This window comes from Balaenoptera borealis (assembly GCF_965194805.1).
Source record: "Balaenoptera borealis genome assembly, chromosome: 19".
In the NCBI taxonomy this organism is placed as follows: Eukaryota; Metazoa; Chordata; class Mammalia; order Artiodactyla; family Balaenopteridae; genus Balaenoptera; species Balaenoptera borealis.
The window spans coordinates 69,333,149-69,352,156 of record NC_138878.1 but is presented as its reverse complement, the minus strand read 5'-3'; the positions used below and the strand labels follow the sequence as shown (position 1 = coordinate 69,352,156).

The following is a 19,008-nucleotide window of genomic DNA, read 5'->3' as shown; positions in this document are numbered from 1 at the left end:
CCCACCACCAGGTTATTAGTATGAAGACATGGGGCAGACATATAGCAGACCCTGCCAAGTGAGTGGCCCCCTGACTCAGGTTGGGTGGCGCCAGGGGCAAGGCCATCTCCCGGGTTTCCAGGGAAGCGGGGGAATGGGGCTCTGACGTGGGTTGGGACATGTGAGGCTCCCTGTGTCTGGGAGTCAGGCGTAGCCATGGGGTCTCAGACACTCCTCAACCCTGCAGAAAGTTAGAGGTTCGGGCTAGGCCCCAAAGAGGAAAACATCCATTCTCACATGGCAACCAGAGGGAGCCTCTGAAAACCCAAGTCAGGTTTCATCCCTCCCCTGCTCAAAATCCTCCCTGTGTCACTCACGGGAAAAAACAATCCACAGAGTGGCCTGCTAGGCCCAGAGGATATGGCCCCTGTCACCCTCCACTCTCTTCTCCCCCTCAGCTCCGTCCCAGCCACACAGGCCTCCTCAGGGCCTTTGCACGTGCTGTTCCCTCACTGAACATGATCTTCCCCAGGGAGCCTCATGGCTCACTCTGCCCCTGCCCCAAGGTCTTGTTTTTATTTTCTTTTAAAAAAAAATTTTTTTTAAATGACTTTCACATGTCTTTTACTTATTTATTTTTATTTTTTGGCCATGCCATGTGGCATGTGGGATCTTAGTTCCCCGGCCAGGGATTGAACCCATGCCCCCGGCAGTGGAAGCACGGAGTCTTAACAGCTGGACTGCCAGGGAAGTCCCCCCAGGTATTGTTTTGAATCCCACCTTCTCCATGAGGCCTTCACTGACTACTCTACTTACTGTAATTTTTTTGAGATATTAGTCATGTACCACAAAACTATTTCAAAGTGCACAATTGAGTGTTTTTAGTATCTTCACAAAGTCATGCAACCATCACCACTTTTGTAATTCCAGAACATTTTCATAACCCCAAAAAGAAACCCCATACCCATTAGCAGTCACTCCCATTCCCCCCACCCTCCAGCCCCTGGCAGCCACTAGCTTACTTTCCGTATGGATCTGCCTATTCTAGACATCGTATAAAAGTGGAATCATGGAATACGTGGCCTTTCATGTCTGGCTTTTTCACTTAGCTCCAAGCCCAGCTCCACTTTGTCCAAGCGACCCTTTCCTCCAGCACGTGCCTCCTGTGCTTCATGGTTTTCTTTACACCAGGGTTTCTTCACCTCAGCACTACTGACGCATTGTCCTGGGGTTGGGGGTGGGGCTGTGCCGAGCGTTACAGGGTCCCTGGCCTCCGCCCAGTGGATGTCACAGCACCCTCACCCCCAGTTGTGACAACCAAAACTGTCTTCAGACATTGCCAAGGGTCCTCCTGGGGGGCAAAACTCTCCCTGGTTGAGAACTGCTGATTTACATCAACTCACTTGTTTTTGCTTAGAAGGAAACCTGACGGCATCCACCAAAACATAAAAACAGCCAGAAAAAGAAGGGAACTCGAAGTGTAAATTCTTGGACAGACTCCTTTGGTTAAACTGTGCTTGATGATGCTGAAAGCAGAGGCCCCGGGCTTGAGGCCTGCCCTCGCTCTGACAAGAGAGAGACAGGCCAGAGTGGAAATGTCAAAGACCTCCCAGTGCCTCATGGAGGTTTCCTGCTCGCTGCTGCTGCAGCAAATTACCACAAACTTAACACATGTTTATTATCTTAAAGTTCTGGAGGTCAGAAGTCCAAAGTGAGTCTTAGGGGCTAAAATCAAGGTGTGGGCAGGGCTGCATTCCTCCTGAAGGCTCCTTGCCTTTTCCAGCTTCCAGAGGCGGCTCGAATTCCTTATTTCTGTGGCCGCACCGCTCTCACCTCTGTTTCTGTCATCACACCTCCTCCTCCCCTGACTCTGGCTCTCCCTCTTATAAGGAGCATCGTGACCACATTTAGGGCCCACCTGGCTGATCCAGGACACGCTCCCTATCTCCTGGTCTCTCATCACATCCACAAAGTCCCTTTTGCCGTACGAGGTGGCACGTCCGCAGGCTCTGGGGATTGGGATGTGGACCTCTTTGGAGTCTGTTATTCCGTCGAGCACACGTATACATTGCACTTTAATCCCTGGTCAGCAGCAGTTTCCATCGTGGGGCTGGCGCAGACACCAAATGGCCAGCACTGGGTGAGTGCTGTCAGGTGGGCAGTCCGGAAGTATGTGCAGAGCAGCTGGTGAAGGGGATGGGTCTGAGAGAAGCAGAGGTCAGCCGGGGGCCAGTGGTCAGACAGGTGAGAGAGGACAGTGGAGGGGCGGGGCAGAGCCAAGCCTGGAGACGAAAAGAGTTACCCCTGACCACCTCACCCACTGAGCTGGCTGCTTAAGCTCCTGCTGAAACGCCTTTCTTTATGTTCTCCCCTTTTTACAGCTTTCAAGACTCTTGAGGAAGCTTGGCCAAGCCATCCGGGATGCCTCAGCCATGGGGCTTTGCTTTCATGGCTCCTGGCACCTTTTCCCCTCTTGGAAACTTCCAGCCTCTCCATTTCTCGGCTCTTCGGGCCAGTACACTGAGCAGGCTGATTCCCAATGAGCTGCCCTGGGATGTCAGGAGAGGCTGAGGTGGAGCCTAGGACTCCGGCCGAGGACTGTGCTGAGAGGCCCCCCGCTCAGGAGGGCGGCCTGCGTGGAGGGGTGGTGGGCAGCAAGACAGCTACCCCGGGGCGCAGGCTCCCCGGGCTGTGGCCTTGGTATGAGCCCCAGTCCAGGACCTGACATTTCAAGGAACCCCGTGTGGGAGCCCCACTTCCTCTCCAGTGTCCTGTGTGACCAGGGGTCTTGCTCCTAATCCCCCCCCCCCCCCCGCACCCCGTGAGTGTACTGAGGTGCTTTTCTGATGCTGCTCCCAGCATAAGCCCTAGGGGGCAGGGGGCTGGGATAGGGGGAGAGCATCTTATGCAACAAGCTTCTGTAAAGGCAGACGCTGCAGCCGGCCCCCGTCCAGACAAGCCCCGCACACTGGCGCCCGCCTTCAGTCGGAGTTCCAACCTCCAGGCCTGCCTGACAGCAAGAAGGCCTTTGGTAGGCGGGCCTGTGGCAGCGCCAGATAATTCACCCGAGAGGGAGTGGCCCTTTCTGTGCACCCAGAGTGCGAGGTCCTTTCACAAGAGCTGCACGCTCTTCCAGCAGCAGTGCGCCCACAGACATGAGAGGTCCCAATTTTGTAAGCCTCTTGAGCCCTGGGAGAGCCAGCAGTGAGAAGCCCCAGGGAGTGCGCAAGGGCCTTCTGCCAGAGGTGGAAGCCGCCCACACGCCGGCACACCCGCGCACCCACACTTTTTCCTCTGCAGCAACCCTGGCCAAGCCTCCGTGTTCCATCAGGGTAGTCATGCAGCCGAGCGGCCCTCCGAGTGCCCTTCAGCCACCGCTCCAACCTCACTGAGCGTGGTAAGCCCCACCAACAGCGTCAACCAAGCCCTAACACTGCCCCTGGGCAGGGAGACAGACCTCACCGAGGCAGGGCGTTTGATGTGCAAACACCCATAGGATGGAGAAAGGGACACACAGTGGGAGCAGACCGTTGGGGCCGTCACAGCCGGCTGCTGAGTGCCGTACGGGGGCCGCGTCGGCTAACAACATCAGACGTGTCTGTATGGTTGTGGTGCAGGGGCCACGGGATAGGTGGGCACAAGATGCGGGTTGACATAGGGGGCGGGGGGGGGGGCTGACCAGCGCATCCCGCCCAGGAGAGCAAGCAGGCTCAGGTCACCTTTGGGGCCCCGGGGGCCGCGGAATCTGCCCTGAAGCTTTCAAACCCAGATGCTCGAGCCCCACTCCCAGAGATTCTGATTTCAGCTCTGGCGAGCGACCCGCTCACCGGGACGTTTCAGAGCCGCCCAGGTGTTTCCCACCCGCGACCCTCCCACGCCTTTCCCTGTCCAGATCTCCCAGAAGTCTGACTGGGGGCAAGGGCTCTCAACCACCGTCCTGGCCACTCACCCGCTTTTCCCCGGCCGGGTGGGCCGGACTGCCCCGTCCGGGTCGCCATCTCCTTGGCGACGACGCAGGCTCACGCCTCGCTGGCCTCGGTTACCACGACAACCGGAGTCCTGGGGCGGACGGAGAGCCGGGGACCCGTGCCGGCAGCCCTCAGCGAGTAAGTGGCATCCTGCGCGTACCCACGACCCCAGCCAGCGAGGCGGGGCCTCGGGGCGCTCGGCGCGGCCGCCACCCCCGCACGCGGGGTCCCCGGCGGAGGCCTGACATGCGCACTTCCGGTCCGCATGCTATGGGCCCGGGCTGGCCGCCGCACGTGGGTCCTTCAGGTCCGGGCGGGTCTGTCTTCTGTTGATCTGGCTCCCGCGTCCCCCATCCCGATCGTGGAGGCTGAGGCCCACGAGGGGAGGCAGCACCGGGAGGACAGGCCTAGAAGGGAGTTTAGCCCGCACTCAGAGGGTACTCCTTTCGCCCTACTGTGTGTCATGCTCTGCCTTCCCATTGGGTGTACGGTGTAGAATAGGACAGACGCGCTAGGATTTGCGTCCTCTGGGGCTGTCAGTGGGGGTGAGCTTGGCTTGTGATTCAGGGTGGTGGAGCCGCCCCGGCCTCGGCACGGAATCTGTGCCCTCCTCACCTCAAAGCTGCCTCTCTTGAGTTCCCTGAAAAGCCTCTTATTAGCCTCAGTGGGCCATGTCCAGGTTCTGAGAACGTTCACCCTCACTAACCTCCTTTCCATGGGCTGTTGCCATGCGGTTCTGCAGGACTCGGCCTGGGTCATATTAACCTCTCAGCACCCCGCCTCCCTGCCCAAAGGTGGCTGCCTCGTGCCCTATTCCCATACACCAGCAGCCCCGGGGACAGTTAGAAAAGCTGGGCGAGCACTCAGAGTGGAGGTCATGGTTACCCAGGGCAGACGGGAGGTTACCGGTAGAACACCTGGAGCAGCTGCAGTTCAGGGCCAGGGACAGGCTCCTGGCAGCCCTTGCCGAGCTCAGTCACAGATCCTGGGTCCATGGCGGGAAGGTCATCCAGCTGCAGGTAAGGGAGTTCGATGGTGCAGGCTAGGAGCAGGGCAGGAGAGGCAGAGAGACGCAGCCATGGTCTGCAGCTTCCCCCTGCTGAGTCCAGTGTTGGGAAGCAGTTGGGCAGAGGGGCCACGGTGGGAGCAGGGTGTCTGGGGACAGTTCTGGAGGTGCCCTGTGCAAATGGCTAATGGGTGCCCTCAGCCCCTGCCTCCTGTGAGTTCAGGGTCCCTTCCTGTAAGACGGGGGCTGCTGCTTCCTGGGACCACCCAGTCTTCCTGACCCTCTGTCTAGGCACTGAGCAGTCATCTGACTCTGCATCACCAGGGATCAGGAGAGCCCCCTGTGCAACCCACCCATCCTGTCGAGGGTGCTGGGCCGGTCTCTGCATTGGTTTCCTGTAGCTACTACAAATTACAACCTACTGGGCATCTTAAAACAACAGAACTTTATTCTCTCAGTTCTATAGGCCAGAAGTCTGAAATCAAGGTGTTGAAAGGGCCATGCCCTCGGCAGGCTCTGAGGCAGAAACCATCCTGTACATCTGTCGTGGCTTCTGGTAGTTCCATGTGTTCCTTGGCTTGTGGCTGCCTCACTCCAATCTTGGTCATCTCTGTCTGCCTTCCTCTTATAAAGATTCTGTCATTGGATTTAGGGACCACCCCAGGAATTCAAGATGATCTCATCTCAAGATCCTTTTTTTTTTTTTTTTCTGGTCCCACCCAGCGGCATGTGGAACTTCCCCAACCAAGGATCAAACCCGCACCCCCTGCAGTGGAAGCACAGAGTATTTTTTAAATTTTTTATTTATTTATTTAATTTTTAAATTTAATTTTATTTATTTATTTTATACAGCAGGTTCTTATTAGTTATCTATTTTATACATATTAGTGTATATATGTCAATCCCAATCTCCCAATTCATCCCACCGCCACCACCACCACCCCGCCACTTTCCCCCCTTGGTATCCATACGTTTGTTCTCTACGTCTGTGTCTCTATTTCTGCCCTGCAAACCGGTTCATCTGTACCATTTTTCTAGGTACCACATATATGCGTTAATATATGATATTTGTTTTTCTCTTTCTGACTTACTTCACTCGGTATGACAGTCTCTAGATCCATCCACGTCTCTACAAATGACCCAATTTTGTTCCTTTTTATGGCCGAGTAATATTCCATTGTATATATGTACCACATCTTCTTTATCCATTCGTCTGTCGATGGGCATTTAGGTTGCTTCCATGACCTGGCTATTGTAAATAGGGAAGCACAGAGTCTTAACCACTGCACCACCAGGGAAGTCCTCAAGATTCTTAAGTACACCTGCAAATACCCTTTCCCCAAATAAGGTCACATTCACAGGTTCCAGGGATTAGGGTGTGGACGTATCTTTTGGGGGTGGTGGTGCCATTCAATCCACTACAGCCTCCTTCAGTGGAACCTGCTCAGTCCTAGGTGACCTCATGTCCACTGATTCCACGGTGATTGGTTGTCCTGGGTTGGCCAGGTTGCCCTGGCGTCTCCTCTCATCCTGTGGGTCCTTGGCCTCTGGGTCCCTGGGGGTCCAGGAAGTCATACTCGGGGTGGCCTGAGGCCCTGCTCTGACTGCCAGCGGTTGTGCAAACCGGGATGTGAGGCCAGCAGTCATGACCCCACGGGGGCAGCATTCACTGGAAGCCTTGGGGCAGGTCCCAGTGTCCTTCACACAGGTGACCTGGTGTTGTGTCAGAGGGACCTGGAACCCGGCTGTGGGGCTTCCAGGATGCACATTGTAGAAGTCTGGTCCCTCTCCTGAGCTGATGCACAGACACCTGGGTGCCTGCCCTCCTGCTGCTCAGCACCCATGTGGCGTCCCCTCCTCTGTGTGAGGGGCTGGAGCTCCCCCTGGGGTTATAGTTGTACAAGGAGAAGGGGTGGCAGGGTCCCCACATCAGCACTCGTGGCTGGGGAGCCCCCACTCTCTTGTGTGTGGGGACCTCAGATCCTAGCCTGGTAGTGTCCCTGGACTGATCCCCATTAGTAGAGGGTCCTGGTGGCAGCGCCAGCAGCTCTGCAGTTGGTCCCCCTGCAGGGTCAGCCTGGCTTCTCGGAGGCAGACCAAGGAAATCCGCAAAACCGGCAGCGCCCAGAGGCAGAGACTCAGGGGTACAGGGGAAGCTGGGGTGATGGCAGCATGGGCCTGCCCTGCACAGCTCTCTGGCTGGCAGACACCTGCCAGAGGGTGGAGCCCACACCTGTGAGAGGCAGATGCTGAAAGCCGTGGGTGGTGGTAGGAGCCAGTGGGCCCCCTGGGTGCGGAGACAGGGCTCCAGGGTCAGACAGACTCGGCATGAGCGCACGTGCTCCACGTCCTGCCCAAGTCTCGCTCTCGCTGAATCACAGCTTGCCATCTGTGAATTGGTGACAGCAGTGCCCTGGGGCTGGGGAAACCATAAGGCATCGCCCTGTGCCCAGCATGCTACCCATTATTCCCAGCAGCTGTGTCCATCTTCCCACAAAGCGTTTTCTTCTTGAAACGAGTGGATTAAGAGACACCCGATTGAAGAAACGTCTGTGCCCTGTGGGAGAATGCTGTCAACCCGGCATTAAGCTTCTGATGTGAAAACTGCTTGGTGTGCAGTTAGCTTGGCCACGGGCAAGAAGTTGATGTTTTATTTTTACCTAACAATTTTGAAGACCTTGTTTTTCTTACTACAAGAGTATTGTTTAAACACACACACACACACACACACCTCCTTTCCATGCAGTATTGTCCCTGTGGCCGGGGCTCAGATGACATCCCGGATGTGGCAGGGTGGGCTGGCCCAGGCGGCCTTGGGCAGACACACCGGCATGCCAAAGGCAGGAACACCTTGTGGCATGAGTGCATTCCATTTTTTTTGGGGGGGGGATACAATTCACATAACATAAATGAACCATTTTAAAGTGTACAGTTCAGGTTGGTTTTTGGTATATTTTTTAGTTTATGTATTTTCTGTGTTGTGCAGTCATCATCACTAATTCCAGCACCCCAAAGTGAAACTCCATATTCATTAAGCAATTACTCCCCATTCTTCCTCCCCTCAGCCCCTGGCAACCACGAATCTACCCTTTGTCTCTGGATTTGCTTTTTCTGGATTTTTCATATAAATGGAATTATACACTATGTGGTCTTTTGGTGTCTGGCTTCTTTCACTGACCATGATATTTTCCGAGGTCCAACCAGGTATCAGTACTTCATCCCTTTTTATTGCTGAGTAATATTCCATTGTATGGATTAGACCACAATTTGTTTATCCATTCATCAGTTGATGGACATTTGGGTTGTTTCCACCTTTTGGCTGTTATGAAGAATGCTGCAGTGAACATTAGCATACAAGTTTTTGCTTGAACACCTGTCTTCATTTCTCTCGGCTAGATACATAGGAGTGGAGTTGCGGTGTCATGTTTAACCATCTGGGGCAACTTCCAGGCTGCTGTCCACGGTGGCTGGCCGCGTCCTTTTCCATTGCCATCAGCCGTGTGGGAGTGCGTTTTGCACTTGCCTTTTTCTGCCAGCTCTTCCTGCGCATCTGTCCTTGTTGGGGCAGACGCTGCCTGTGGAGAGTGCTGGATGAGTCTGAGCAGTTTACCTGCAGTGGGTGATGCACAACAGGGCTTGCTGCCGGCAGCTCTGCCAGTCCTGGGGGACAAGTGACGCTTTTTGGGACCTGGACCCTCCAACTTGTCTACTTGCTTTGCACAGCAGGCTCCACATTCTAGAGAAAGCACCTCCCTTGACCTCCCCCAGGCAGGGCCCCTCAGGAGCCACGGCCACTGAGCCCAGCTCCATCAGCCCTGAGCTGGTGTCCGCTGTAGGTTAGATTTGTCCCCACCTGCTGATGATCACGCTGGTGGGCAGGTGGGGCCCACAGCTGCCTGTTCCCCAGTGTGCCCACGTCACCCCCACCCATGTTCTCAGGAAGCTGCACAGTCAGTGTCTCAGGTGGAGAGGCAGGATTGCAGCCAGGCCACTTCCCACCTGGGAAGAATATCCTGGGACTCAAGCCCACAGGTGTTTGGGGAAGAGATGTTCCTCTCTCACATCCTCCCATTTGTTCACGTGGTGACGGCTGGTGACTCTGTCAGGGCCCCGTGGGCAGTTTGGCATGGGGCGAGATGGGCCGGTGTTCATTGCCACCCGGGTGTCCTCACACTTGCTTGGAGAAGGGGCTCCGAGTACCCACCCTTTGGTCTCGACATCCAGCTGGCTAACTTGTCAGGTGGAGAAACCAAGGTACAAAGTGGCAGTTGCCACAGTGCGGGGGGGTGTTGGATTTCCGAGGAATTAGCCCTGATCAATGCCACCGGTGGGGGAAGGAGAGCCAGCAAGGGGAGGGGGTGGTGTCGGCTTCACCTGCCCTGGGTCAAAGGCCAGTCCCGCACAGGCCCAGAGGGGATGGAAGCGTTGTGCAATTATCACATGTGTGATGAGTGAGGGCTGTTTGAGAAACCTCGGGTCCTGTCCGTCTTGTCATCCTTTTTTTTTTTTTTTGAATTTTATTTTATTTATTTTTTATAACTTAGTTATACAGATAACTAACTTATTAGTTATCTATTTTATACATATTAGTGTATGTATGTCAATCCCAATCTCCCAATTCATCGCCCCCCACCCCACCTGCCACTTTCCCCCCTTGGTGTCCATACGTTTGCTCTCTACATCTGTCTCTGTTTCTGCCCTGCAAACCAGTTCATCTGTACCATTTTTCTGGGTTCTACATATATGTGTTTATATATGATATTTGTTTTTCTCTTTCTGACTTACTTCACTCTGTATGACAGTCTCTAGATCCATCCACGTCTCTACAAATGACCCAATTTTGTTCCTTTTTACGGCTGAATAATATTCCATTGTATATATATACCACATCTTCTTTATCCATTCGTCTGTTGATGGGCATTTAGGTTGCTTCCATGACCTGGCTATTGTAAATAGTGCTGCAATGAACATTGGGGTGCATGTGTCTTTTTGAATTATGGTTTTCTCTGGGTATATGCCCAGTAGTGGGATTGCTGGCTCATATGGTAATTCTATTTTTAGTTTTTTAAGGAACCTCCATACTGTTCTCCATAGTGGCTGTATCAATTTACATTCCCACCGACAGTGCAAGAGGGTTCCCTTTTCTCCACACCCTCTCCAGCATTTGTTGTTTGTAGATTTTCTGATGATGCCCATTCTAACAGGAGTGAGGTGATACCTCATTGTAGTTTTGATTTGCATTTCTCTAATAATTAGTGATGTTGAGCAGCTTTTCATGTGCTTCTTGGCCATCTGTATGTCTTCCTTGGAGAAATGTCTATTTAGGTCTTCTGCTCATTTTTTTGATTGGGTTGTTTGTTTTTTTAATATTGAGTTGCATGAGGTGCTTATATATTTTGGAGATTAATCCTTTGTCCGTGGATTCATTTGCAAATATTTTCTCCCATTCTGAGGGTTGTCTTTTTGTCTTGTGTGTAGTTTCCTTTGCTGTGCAAAAGCTTTTAAGTTTCATTAGGTCCCATTTGTTTATTTTTGTTTTTATTTCCATTACTCTAGGAGGTGGATCAAAAAAGATCTTGCTGTGATTTATGTCAAAGAGTTTTCTTCCTATGTTTTCGTCTAAGAGTTTTATAGTGTCCGGTCTTACATTTAGGTCTCTAATCCATTTTGAGTTTATTTTTGTGTATGGTGTTAGGGAGTGTTCTAATTTCATTCTTTTGCATGTAGCTATCCAGTTTTCCCAGCACCACTTATTGAAGAGACTATCTTTTCTCCATTGTATATCCTTGCCTCCTTTGTCATAGATAGTTGATCATAAGTGCGTGGGTTTATCTCTGGGCTTTCTATCCTGTTCCATTGATCTATATTTCTGTTTTTGTGCCAGTACCATATTGTCTTGATTACTGTAGCTTTGTAGTATAGTCTGAAGTCAGGGAGTCTGATTCCTCCAGCTCCATTTTTTTCCCTCAAGACTGCTTTGGCTATTCGGGGTCTTTTGTGTGTCTCCATACAAATTTTAAGATTTTTTGTTCTAGTTCTGTAAAAAATGCCACTGGTAATTTGATAGGGATTGCACTGAATCTGTAGATTGCTTTGGGTAGTACAGTCATCTTCACAATATTGATTCTTCCAATCCAAGAACATGGTATATCTCTCCATCTGTTAGTGTCATCTTTGATTTCTTTCATCAGTGTCTTATAGTTTTCTGAGTACAGGTCTTTTACCTCCTTAGGTAGGTTTATTCCTAGGTATTTTATTCTTTTTGTTGCAATGGTGAATGGGATTGTTTCCTTAATTTCTCTTTCTGATCTTTCATTGTTAGTGTATAGGAATGCAAGAGATTTCTGTGCATTAATTTTGTATCCTGCAACATTACCAAATTCATTGATTAGCTCTAGTAGTTTTCTGGTGGCATCTTTAGGATTCTCTATGTACAGTATCATGTCATCTGCAAACAGTGACAGTTTTACTGCTTCTTTTCCAATTTGTATTCCTTTTCTTTTTCTTTTCTGATTGCCATGGCTAGGACTTCCAAAACTATGTTGAATAATAGTGGTGAGAGTGGACATCCTTGTCTTATTCCTGAGCTTAGAGGAAATGCTTTCAGTTTTTCACCTGAGAATGATGTTTGCTGTGGGTTTGTCGTATATGGCCTTTATTATGTTGAGGTAGGTTCCCTCTATGCCCACTTTCTGGAGAGTTTTTATCATAAATGAGTGTTGAATTTTGTCAAAAGCTTTTTCTGCATCTACTGAGATGATCATATGGTTTTTATTCCTTAATTTGTTAATATGGTATATCACATTGATTGATTTGCGTATATTGAAGAATCCTTGCATCCCTGGGATCAAGTGGGATAAATCCCACTTGATCATGGTGTATGATCCTTTTAATGTGTTGTTAGATTATGTTTGCTAGTATTTTGTTGAGGATATTTGCATCTATATTCATCAGTGATATTGGTCTGTAATTTTCTTTTCTTCTAGTATCTTTGTCTGGTTTTGGTATCAGGGTGATTGTGGCCTCATAGAATGAGTTTGGGAGTGTTCCTTCCCCTGCAATTTTTTGGAAGAGTTTAAGAATGATGGGTGTTAGTTATTCTCTAAATGTTTGATAGAATTCACCTGTGAAGCCATCTGGTCCTGGACTTTTGTTTGTTGGAAGATTTTTAATCACAGTTTCAATTTCATTACTTCTGATTGGTCTGTTCATATTTTCTATTTCTTCCTGGTTCAGTCTTGGAAGGTTATACCTGTCAAAGAATTTGTCCACTTCTTCCAGGTTGTCCATTTTATTGACATAGAGTTGCTTGTAGTAGTCTCTTAGGATGCTTTGTATTTCTGTGGTGTCCATTGTAACTTCTCCTTTTTCATTTCTAATTTTATTGATTTGAGTCCTCTCCCTCTTTTTCTTGATGAGTCTGGCTAAAGGTTTATCAATTTTGTTTATCTTCTCAAAGAACCAGCTTTTAGTTTCATTGATCTTTGCTATTGTTTTCTTTGTTTCTATTTCATTTATTTCTGCTCTGATCTTTATGATTTCTTTCCTTCTACTAACTCTGGGCTTTGCTTGTTCTTCTTTCTCTAGTTCTTTAGGTGTAAGGTTAGATTGTTTATTTGAGATTTTTCTTGTTTCTTGAGGTAGGCTTGTATTGCTATAAACTTCCCTCTTAGAAATGCTTTTGCTGCATCCCATAGGTTTTGGATCATTGTGTTTTCATTATAATTTGTCTCTAGGTATTTTTTGATTTCCTCTTTGATTTCTTCAGTGATCTCTTGGTTATTTAGTAACGTATTGTTTAGCCTCCATGTGTTTGTGTTTTTTATGTTTTTTTCCCTGTAATTGATTTCTAATCTCATAGCGCTGTGGTCGGAAAAGATGCTTGATATGATTTCAGTTTTCTTAAATTTAACGAGGCTTGATTTGTGACCCAAGATGTGATCTATCCTGGAGAATGTTCCATGTGCACTTGAGAAGAAAGTGTAATCTGCTGTTTTTGGATGGAATGGCCTATAAATATCAATTAAATCTATCTGGTCTTGTGTCATTTAAAGCTTGTGTTTCCTTTTTAATTTTCTGTCTGGATGATCTGTCCATTGGTGCAAGTGAGGTGTTAAAATCCCCCACTATGATTGTGTTACTGTCGATTTCCTCTTTTATAGCTGTTAGCAGTTGCCTTATGTATTGAGGTGCTCCTATGTTGGGTGCATATATATTTATAATTGTTATATCTTCTTCTTGGATTGATCCCTTGATCATTATGTAGTGTCCTTCCTTGTCTCTTGTAACATTCTTTATTTTAAAGTCTATTATATCTGATATGAGTATTGCTACTCCAGCTTTCTTTTGATTTCCATTTGCATGGAATATATTTTTCCACCACCTCACTTTCATTCTGTATGTGTCCCTAGGTCTGAAGTGGGTCTCTTGTAGACAGCATATATATGGGTCTTGTTTTTGTATCCATTCAGCAAGCCTGTGTCTTGGCTGGAGCATTTAATCCATTCACGTTTAAGGTAATTATCAATATGTATGTTCCTATTACCATTTTATTAATTGTTATGGGTTTGTTTTTGTAGGTCCTTTTCTTCTCTTGTGTTTCCCACTTAGAGAAGTTCCTTTAGCGTTTGTTGTAGAGCTGGTTTGGTGGTGCTGAATTCTCTTAGCTTTTGCTTGTCTGTAAAGCTTTTGATTTCTCCGTCGAATCTGAATGAGATCCTTGCCTGGTAAAGTGATCTTGGTTGTAGGTTCTTCCCTTTCATCACTTTAATATATCATGCCACTCCCTTCTGGCTTGTAGAGTTTCTGCTGAGAAATCAGCTGTTAACCTTGTGGGAGTTCCCTTGTATGTTATTTGTCATTTTTCCCTTGTTGCTATCAATAATTTTTCTTTGTCTTTAATTTTTGTCAGTTTGATTACTATGTGTCTCGGTGTGTTTCTCCTTGGCTTTTTCCTGCCTGGGACCCTCTGTGCTTCCTGGACTTGGGTGGCTATTTCCTTTCCCATGTTAGGGAAGTTTTAGACTATAATCTCTTCAAATATTTTCTCGGGTCCTTTCTCTCTCTCTTCTCCTTCTGGTACCCCTATAATGTGAATGTTCTGGCATTTAATGTTGTCCCAGAGGTCTTTTAAGCTGTCTTCATTTCTTTTCATTCTTTTTTCTTTAGTCTGTTCCGCAGCAGTGAATTCCACCATTCTGTCTTCCAGGTCACTTATCCGTTCTTCTGCCTCAGTTATTCTGCTATTGATTCCTTCTAGTGTATTTTTCATTTCAGTTATTGTATTGTTCATCTCTGTTTGTTTGTTCTTTAATTCTTCTAGGTGTTTGTTCTTTAATTCTTCTAGGTCTTTGTTAAACATTTACTGCATCTTCTCGGTCTTTGCCTCCATTCTTTTTCCGAGGTCCTGGATCATCTTCACTATCATTATTCTGAATTTTTTTCTGGAAGGTTGCCTATCTCCACTTCATTTAGTTGTTTTTCTGGGGTTTTAACTTGTTCCTTCATCTGGTACAAAGTCCTCTGCCTTTTCATTTTGTCTATCTTTCTGTGAATGTCCTTCCTGTCATCCTTGTTTCTTTCTTTTTTTTTTAATTTACTTTTTTATTTTTTTGGCTGCCTTGGGTCTTTGTTGCTGTGTGTGGGCTATCTCTAATTGCAGCTAGTGGGGGCTAGTCTTCGTTGCGGTGTGCGGGCTTCTCATTGTGGTGGCTTCTCTTTGTTGTGGAGCACGGGCTCTAAGCACGCAGGCTTCAGTAATTGTGGCTCGCGGGCTCTAGAGCGCAGGCTTAGTAGTTGTGGCACACAGCCGTAGTTGCTCCACGGCATGTGGGATCTTCCTGGACCAGGGATCGAACCCGTGTCCCCTGCATTGGCAGGCAGATTCTTAACCAGTGCGCCACCAGGGAAGTCCATCCTTGTTTTTTTGGAAAATGCACCAGACCAGTTACTTGCTGAACACAGGACCAGACAAGATAACCCTACCTTGGGCCTTCAGCTTCCCGGGCTCCAGCAAGCAGCCCCCTGACGAGCAGAGCAGTGGCACCGGCTGGTGAGATGGCCCCTCGCCATCTGCGGGACATGCCTTCCTCTGCATTTTCACCTTTTAAAAAAAATTTTATTTATTTATTTATTTATTTTTGGCTGTGTTGTGTCTTCGTTTCTGTGCGAGGGCTTTCTCTAGTTGCAGCAAGCGGGGGCCACTCTTCATCGCGGTGCGCGGGCCTCTCACTATCGTGGCCTCTCTTGTTGCGGAGCACAGGCTCCAGATGCGCAGGCTCAGTAGTTGTGGCTCACGGGCCTAGTTGCTCCGCGGCATGTGGTATCCTCCCAGACCAGGGCTTGAACCTGTGTCCCCTGCATTAGCAGGCAGACTCTCAACTACTGCGCCACCAGGGAAGCCCCTGCATTTTCACCTTTAACCAATTCAGTGTGTCCAATTTCCACTCAAAAACATTTTCTCCCAGAGCGCAGACCATTGATGCATCTCTGCCGTTGTGGTTGAGATATCCAAGGCAAAATAACCCACCATTGATGGCTGGCAGCAGAATCCTAAAAAGAACCCACATCCAGCCATTCTGATGTGTCCTTGGCTGAAAATGTGTAGCGTCCTGGTTAAATGCGTCCTGATTGCTTTTAGTTCCTGGGCAACTGCTTGTTATAAATTTGCAAAACTGATGGGAAAGCAACAGTGGGTCGAAGGAGAAGGTTGGAGCAAGCAATTTCCCTAAATAAACTCGGAGCTCTGGAATGTTTGATGGAGGAATACCTGCCTTCCACACAGCAAAAGGAGGCGAGCTTGAGCCCTGGCGCTCAGCGAGGTGGTGATTTACTGTGGTCACACATTCATAACCCAGAGGCTGCACTGGACAGATCTGTCTTTGTTCTGGAAGGAACAAGAACCTAGAGAAAATTCTCATCCTTACCCATGGGCTCTTTAATAGGTCAGTTTTCTCGTCATCAGTGACTGTCACTGGCCAGGAACCTGATTGACATGCACATCCTCTTCTTCCCCTTCTTTCCATCTTCCTCCCCACCGGGTGGGCCTTCTCCTCTGTCCTGCCCCTCCTCGCGGGGTGCAGCTGCATGTTGCAGCCACGCCCCACCGAGCGAGCCCCTCCCCAGATGGGATGGTTCTGAGTATCCGTCAAGATTCCAGGCTAAATATTTATAGTTTTGTTTCACCGAAATGGCATCTTGATGCATTTACTGTTTTCCCCCAGTAAATCATATAAAAAGCTCAGAAAAGGCCACTGTGGTAGGCAGAATAATGCTCCCCGCTTCCCCGAAAGATATGCACGTCCTAGTCCCCAGAACCTGGGAATTTACTCCACGTGGCAAAAAGGACTATGAAGTGTGATTAAGGACCTTGATACGTGAGATTCATGGTGGGCCCAAGGCGTCTTTGCACAAGAAAAGGCAGGAGGGTCAGAGTCCATATGCAGGAGATATGATGACATACACAGAGAGTGATGTTTCACTGCTGGCTTTGAAGATGGAAGACAGGGCCACAAGACAGGGAAGGAGGTGGTGTCTAGAAGCTGGACAAGGCAAGCAAACCAAGCCTCAGAGCCTCCAGAAGGAAGCAATGCTGCCGAAACCTTGATTGAGGACTTCTGACCTCCAGAACTGAGATAATAAATTTGCATTGCTTTAAGCCACTAAACTTGTGGTAATTTGTTACAGCAGCAGTAGGAAACCAACAATGGCCACAGATGAATTTGGAAATTCTAATTGCAGACATCAGTCCGTTTCCGGTGTTGGCCGTCACTGGAATGAGCGGGGGCCCCCGTGCTCAGCTGTTTACATTTACAGTTATCATACCCATTTTGTAGATGAGGCTGGCAGTCCTGAGAACCAAGCTTGCCTGGTAGAAGTGGGGAGGGGCACACTGGGCTTCCAGCCCTGCTGCCAGGTGAGTCGCATCTCACACCTTACAGAAGAGCTGGCTAATGGCAGGTGGACGGGCCTGGGCCAGACCGAGGCAGGGAGCCATCAGGGCATGGCTCCGGGGGCCTGGTGGTCGGGAGTGGAGGAGGGATCCTGGGGACTGGGCAGCTGAGCAACTGGGGTGTCCCCGTTGCTTGAGGGAGGGGCCACTGAGGTCCCAAGCAAGGGGTGAAGGTACTCCAGCAGTGGCGAGGAGGAGGGAGGGTGCCGGGGAGCAGAGAGAGGCAGGGAAGCAGGTCTCTGGAGTGTCGTGGGTGCTGAGCGTAGGGACAGGAGGCTCCAGTGTTCTCATGGCCGGTGTCATTCCTCCTGCCCCTTTCCCTGGACTGCCGAGAGTGGGGGCCACTCGGTAGGCATCCATCCTGGGGTCAGCATTCTTGGGGAACTGCAAACCTTCATTCTCTTCTGCTCTTCCAGATCCCACAACCTGGACACCGTGTTGTGGGCTGGCCTCGGGACGCAGCCTTGGGCCCAGAGCTCTCGGCAGGAAGGCAGCCCCAAGGTAGACCCCCAGGGAGCCCACAGGGGCCAGGCGGAGAGGCACAAGACAGGGCTGAGGCCCCTGGAGGAGGACCCAGCCGAAGGACACCCCTCTCAGTGGGGGAGACCTGCATGGAGGGACCGTGGCCGGCAGGACAGCTCCCCTGGGTGTGAGCCCCACTGCAGGGACTGTCAGAGTGCAGGAGCTGGACGCCTGGTGCAAGAGCCGCGTGGCCCCACCTCCTCTCCGGACCCCGACCTGGTCATCCCCAGGGGCCGCATGCCGGGCAGGGCCTCTGTCCGTGCCCAGCGGGTGCCAGGGCCTCCAGCCAGAACTCCTTCCTGGTGCAGCATCCCAGGACACCCCCTGGGGAGAAGGCCCCCGCGTGTGACCACCGTGGGGCCCAGGTGCTGCACTGGAGCTGCCCCCGCGCTGCGCTGTGCGAGGTCCGCTCGGACTGCCCCCCGCGCACACATCCCTGTCCCAGGACCCTGCCGCCGGCCTCTCTCCAGCAGAGTCCTTTCGTGGAGCTTCCTGCCGCGGGCCGGCACAGAGAGACCTGTACCCGAATGTCCCCGCTGGCCCCTCAGGAGCTGATGCAGGCGGCAGAGGAGCCCCTTCCGTGTGCCTGGTGCGGAAAGCGCTTGGGCCCCAATGAGCAGCGGATGGGACGAGGGCCCCCCGATGTGTCCTAGGTGCGACCAGGCCTCGGGTCCTTTCCCCCATGAGCCCGGCCGCCCGGTCCAGCAGCTGTACGCCTGCGTCGAGTGCGGCAAGGCCTTCACGTGCACCTCAAGACTGCTGCAGCCCGAGGGCATCCACACGGGTGAGCGGCCCTATGTGTGCTGAACGCGGCCAGGCCTTCGTGCGCTGCTCCGGCCTCCAGGGTCACCAGAAGACGCACTCGGCCGAGCACCGCAACCGCGCCGCGGCCCTGGCCACGCGGGCCTTCCGGCCGAGGTGCTCGCTGCGCGGGGAGAAGCCCCATGAGTGCACCGAGTGTACCAAGGCATTCGGCCTGCTCTCGCACCTGGCGGAGCACCGGCGGCGCGCGCACACCGGCGAGCGGCCCTACGGCTGTCCCGAGTGCGGCAAGACCTTCCAGGGCTGCTCCGAGCTGCACCAGCACGAGCGCCTGCACTCGGGGGAGAAGCCCTGCATCCGCGCCGACTGCGGCCGGGCCTTCGTGCGCAACTGCAGCCTCGCGCGCCCGGCGCGCGCACACCGGCGAGCGGCCCTACGCGTGCGGCGCCTTCAGCCAGCGCTCCAACCTCCACGAGTACCAGCAGCGGCCCGCGGGCGGCGCGTTAAACCTCGCCTCGCGCACACGGCGTCCACAGGTGTCCCCCACCTGAAGCTTCCTAGGGGGCTTCAGTAGCCCTCGGTCGCCTCAGGGGTGTCTGCACACCCTCTGGTGTAGCTGGGCCCCCCACCTCCCTTAGATCTGGCGAGGCCTCCGCCTCTGACCTCCCTGGCCTCGGGAGTGGGACCCTGCACACCTCGTGCACCTACCCGAGGCCGCTGGCCGGGGGCTTCTGGGGCTGGGACTCTGCCTGCCCACCGCCCGGCGGTTCAGTGGTCGCCGTGGAGAGGGCTCTGCTGGGGGGGGGATTCCCTGGCAACCT

At 51.3% G+C, this 19,008-nt stretch overlaps 1 protein-coding gene and 1 long non-coding RNA gene across 2 annotated transcripts; one reads left to right on the top strand and one right to left on the bottom strand.

Annotated features, from left to right (window-relative positions):
• Nucleotides 1-601: 601 nt before the first annotated feature.
• On the bottom strand, nt 602-4,017 carry LOC309617311. Its single transcript, XR_014237934.1, has 2 exons — nt 3,929-4,017; nt 602-2,261 (listed from the first exon to the last, which is right to left on the bottom strand). It is a non-coding gene; the product is annotated as an uncharacterized lncRNA (long non-coding RNA).
• Nucleotides 3,993-18,989, top strand: ZNF837 (zinc finger protein 837). Its single transcript, XM_082369404.1, has 2 exons — nt 3,993-4,085; nt 17,320-18,989. Exon 2 carries the CDS (start codon nt 18,108-18,110, stop codon nt 18,759-18,761), a length of 654 nt encoding a protein of 217 aa, XP_082225530.1. The 5' UTR covers nt 3,993-4,085; nt 17,320-18,107; the 3' UTR covers nt 18,762-18,989.
• Nucleotides 18,990-19,008: the final 19 nt, after the last annotated feature.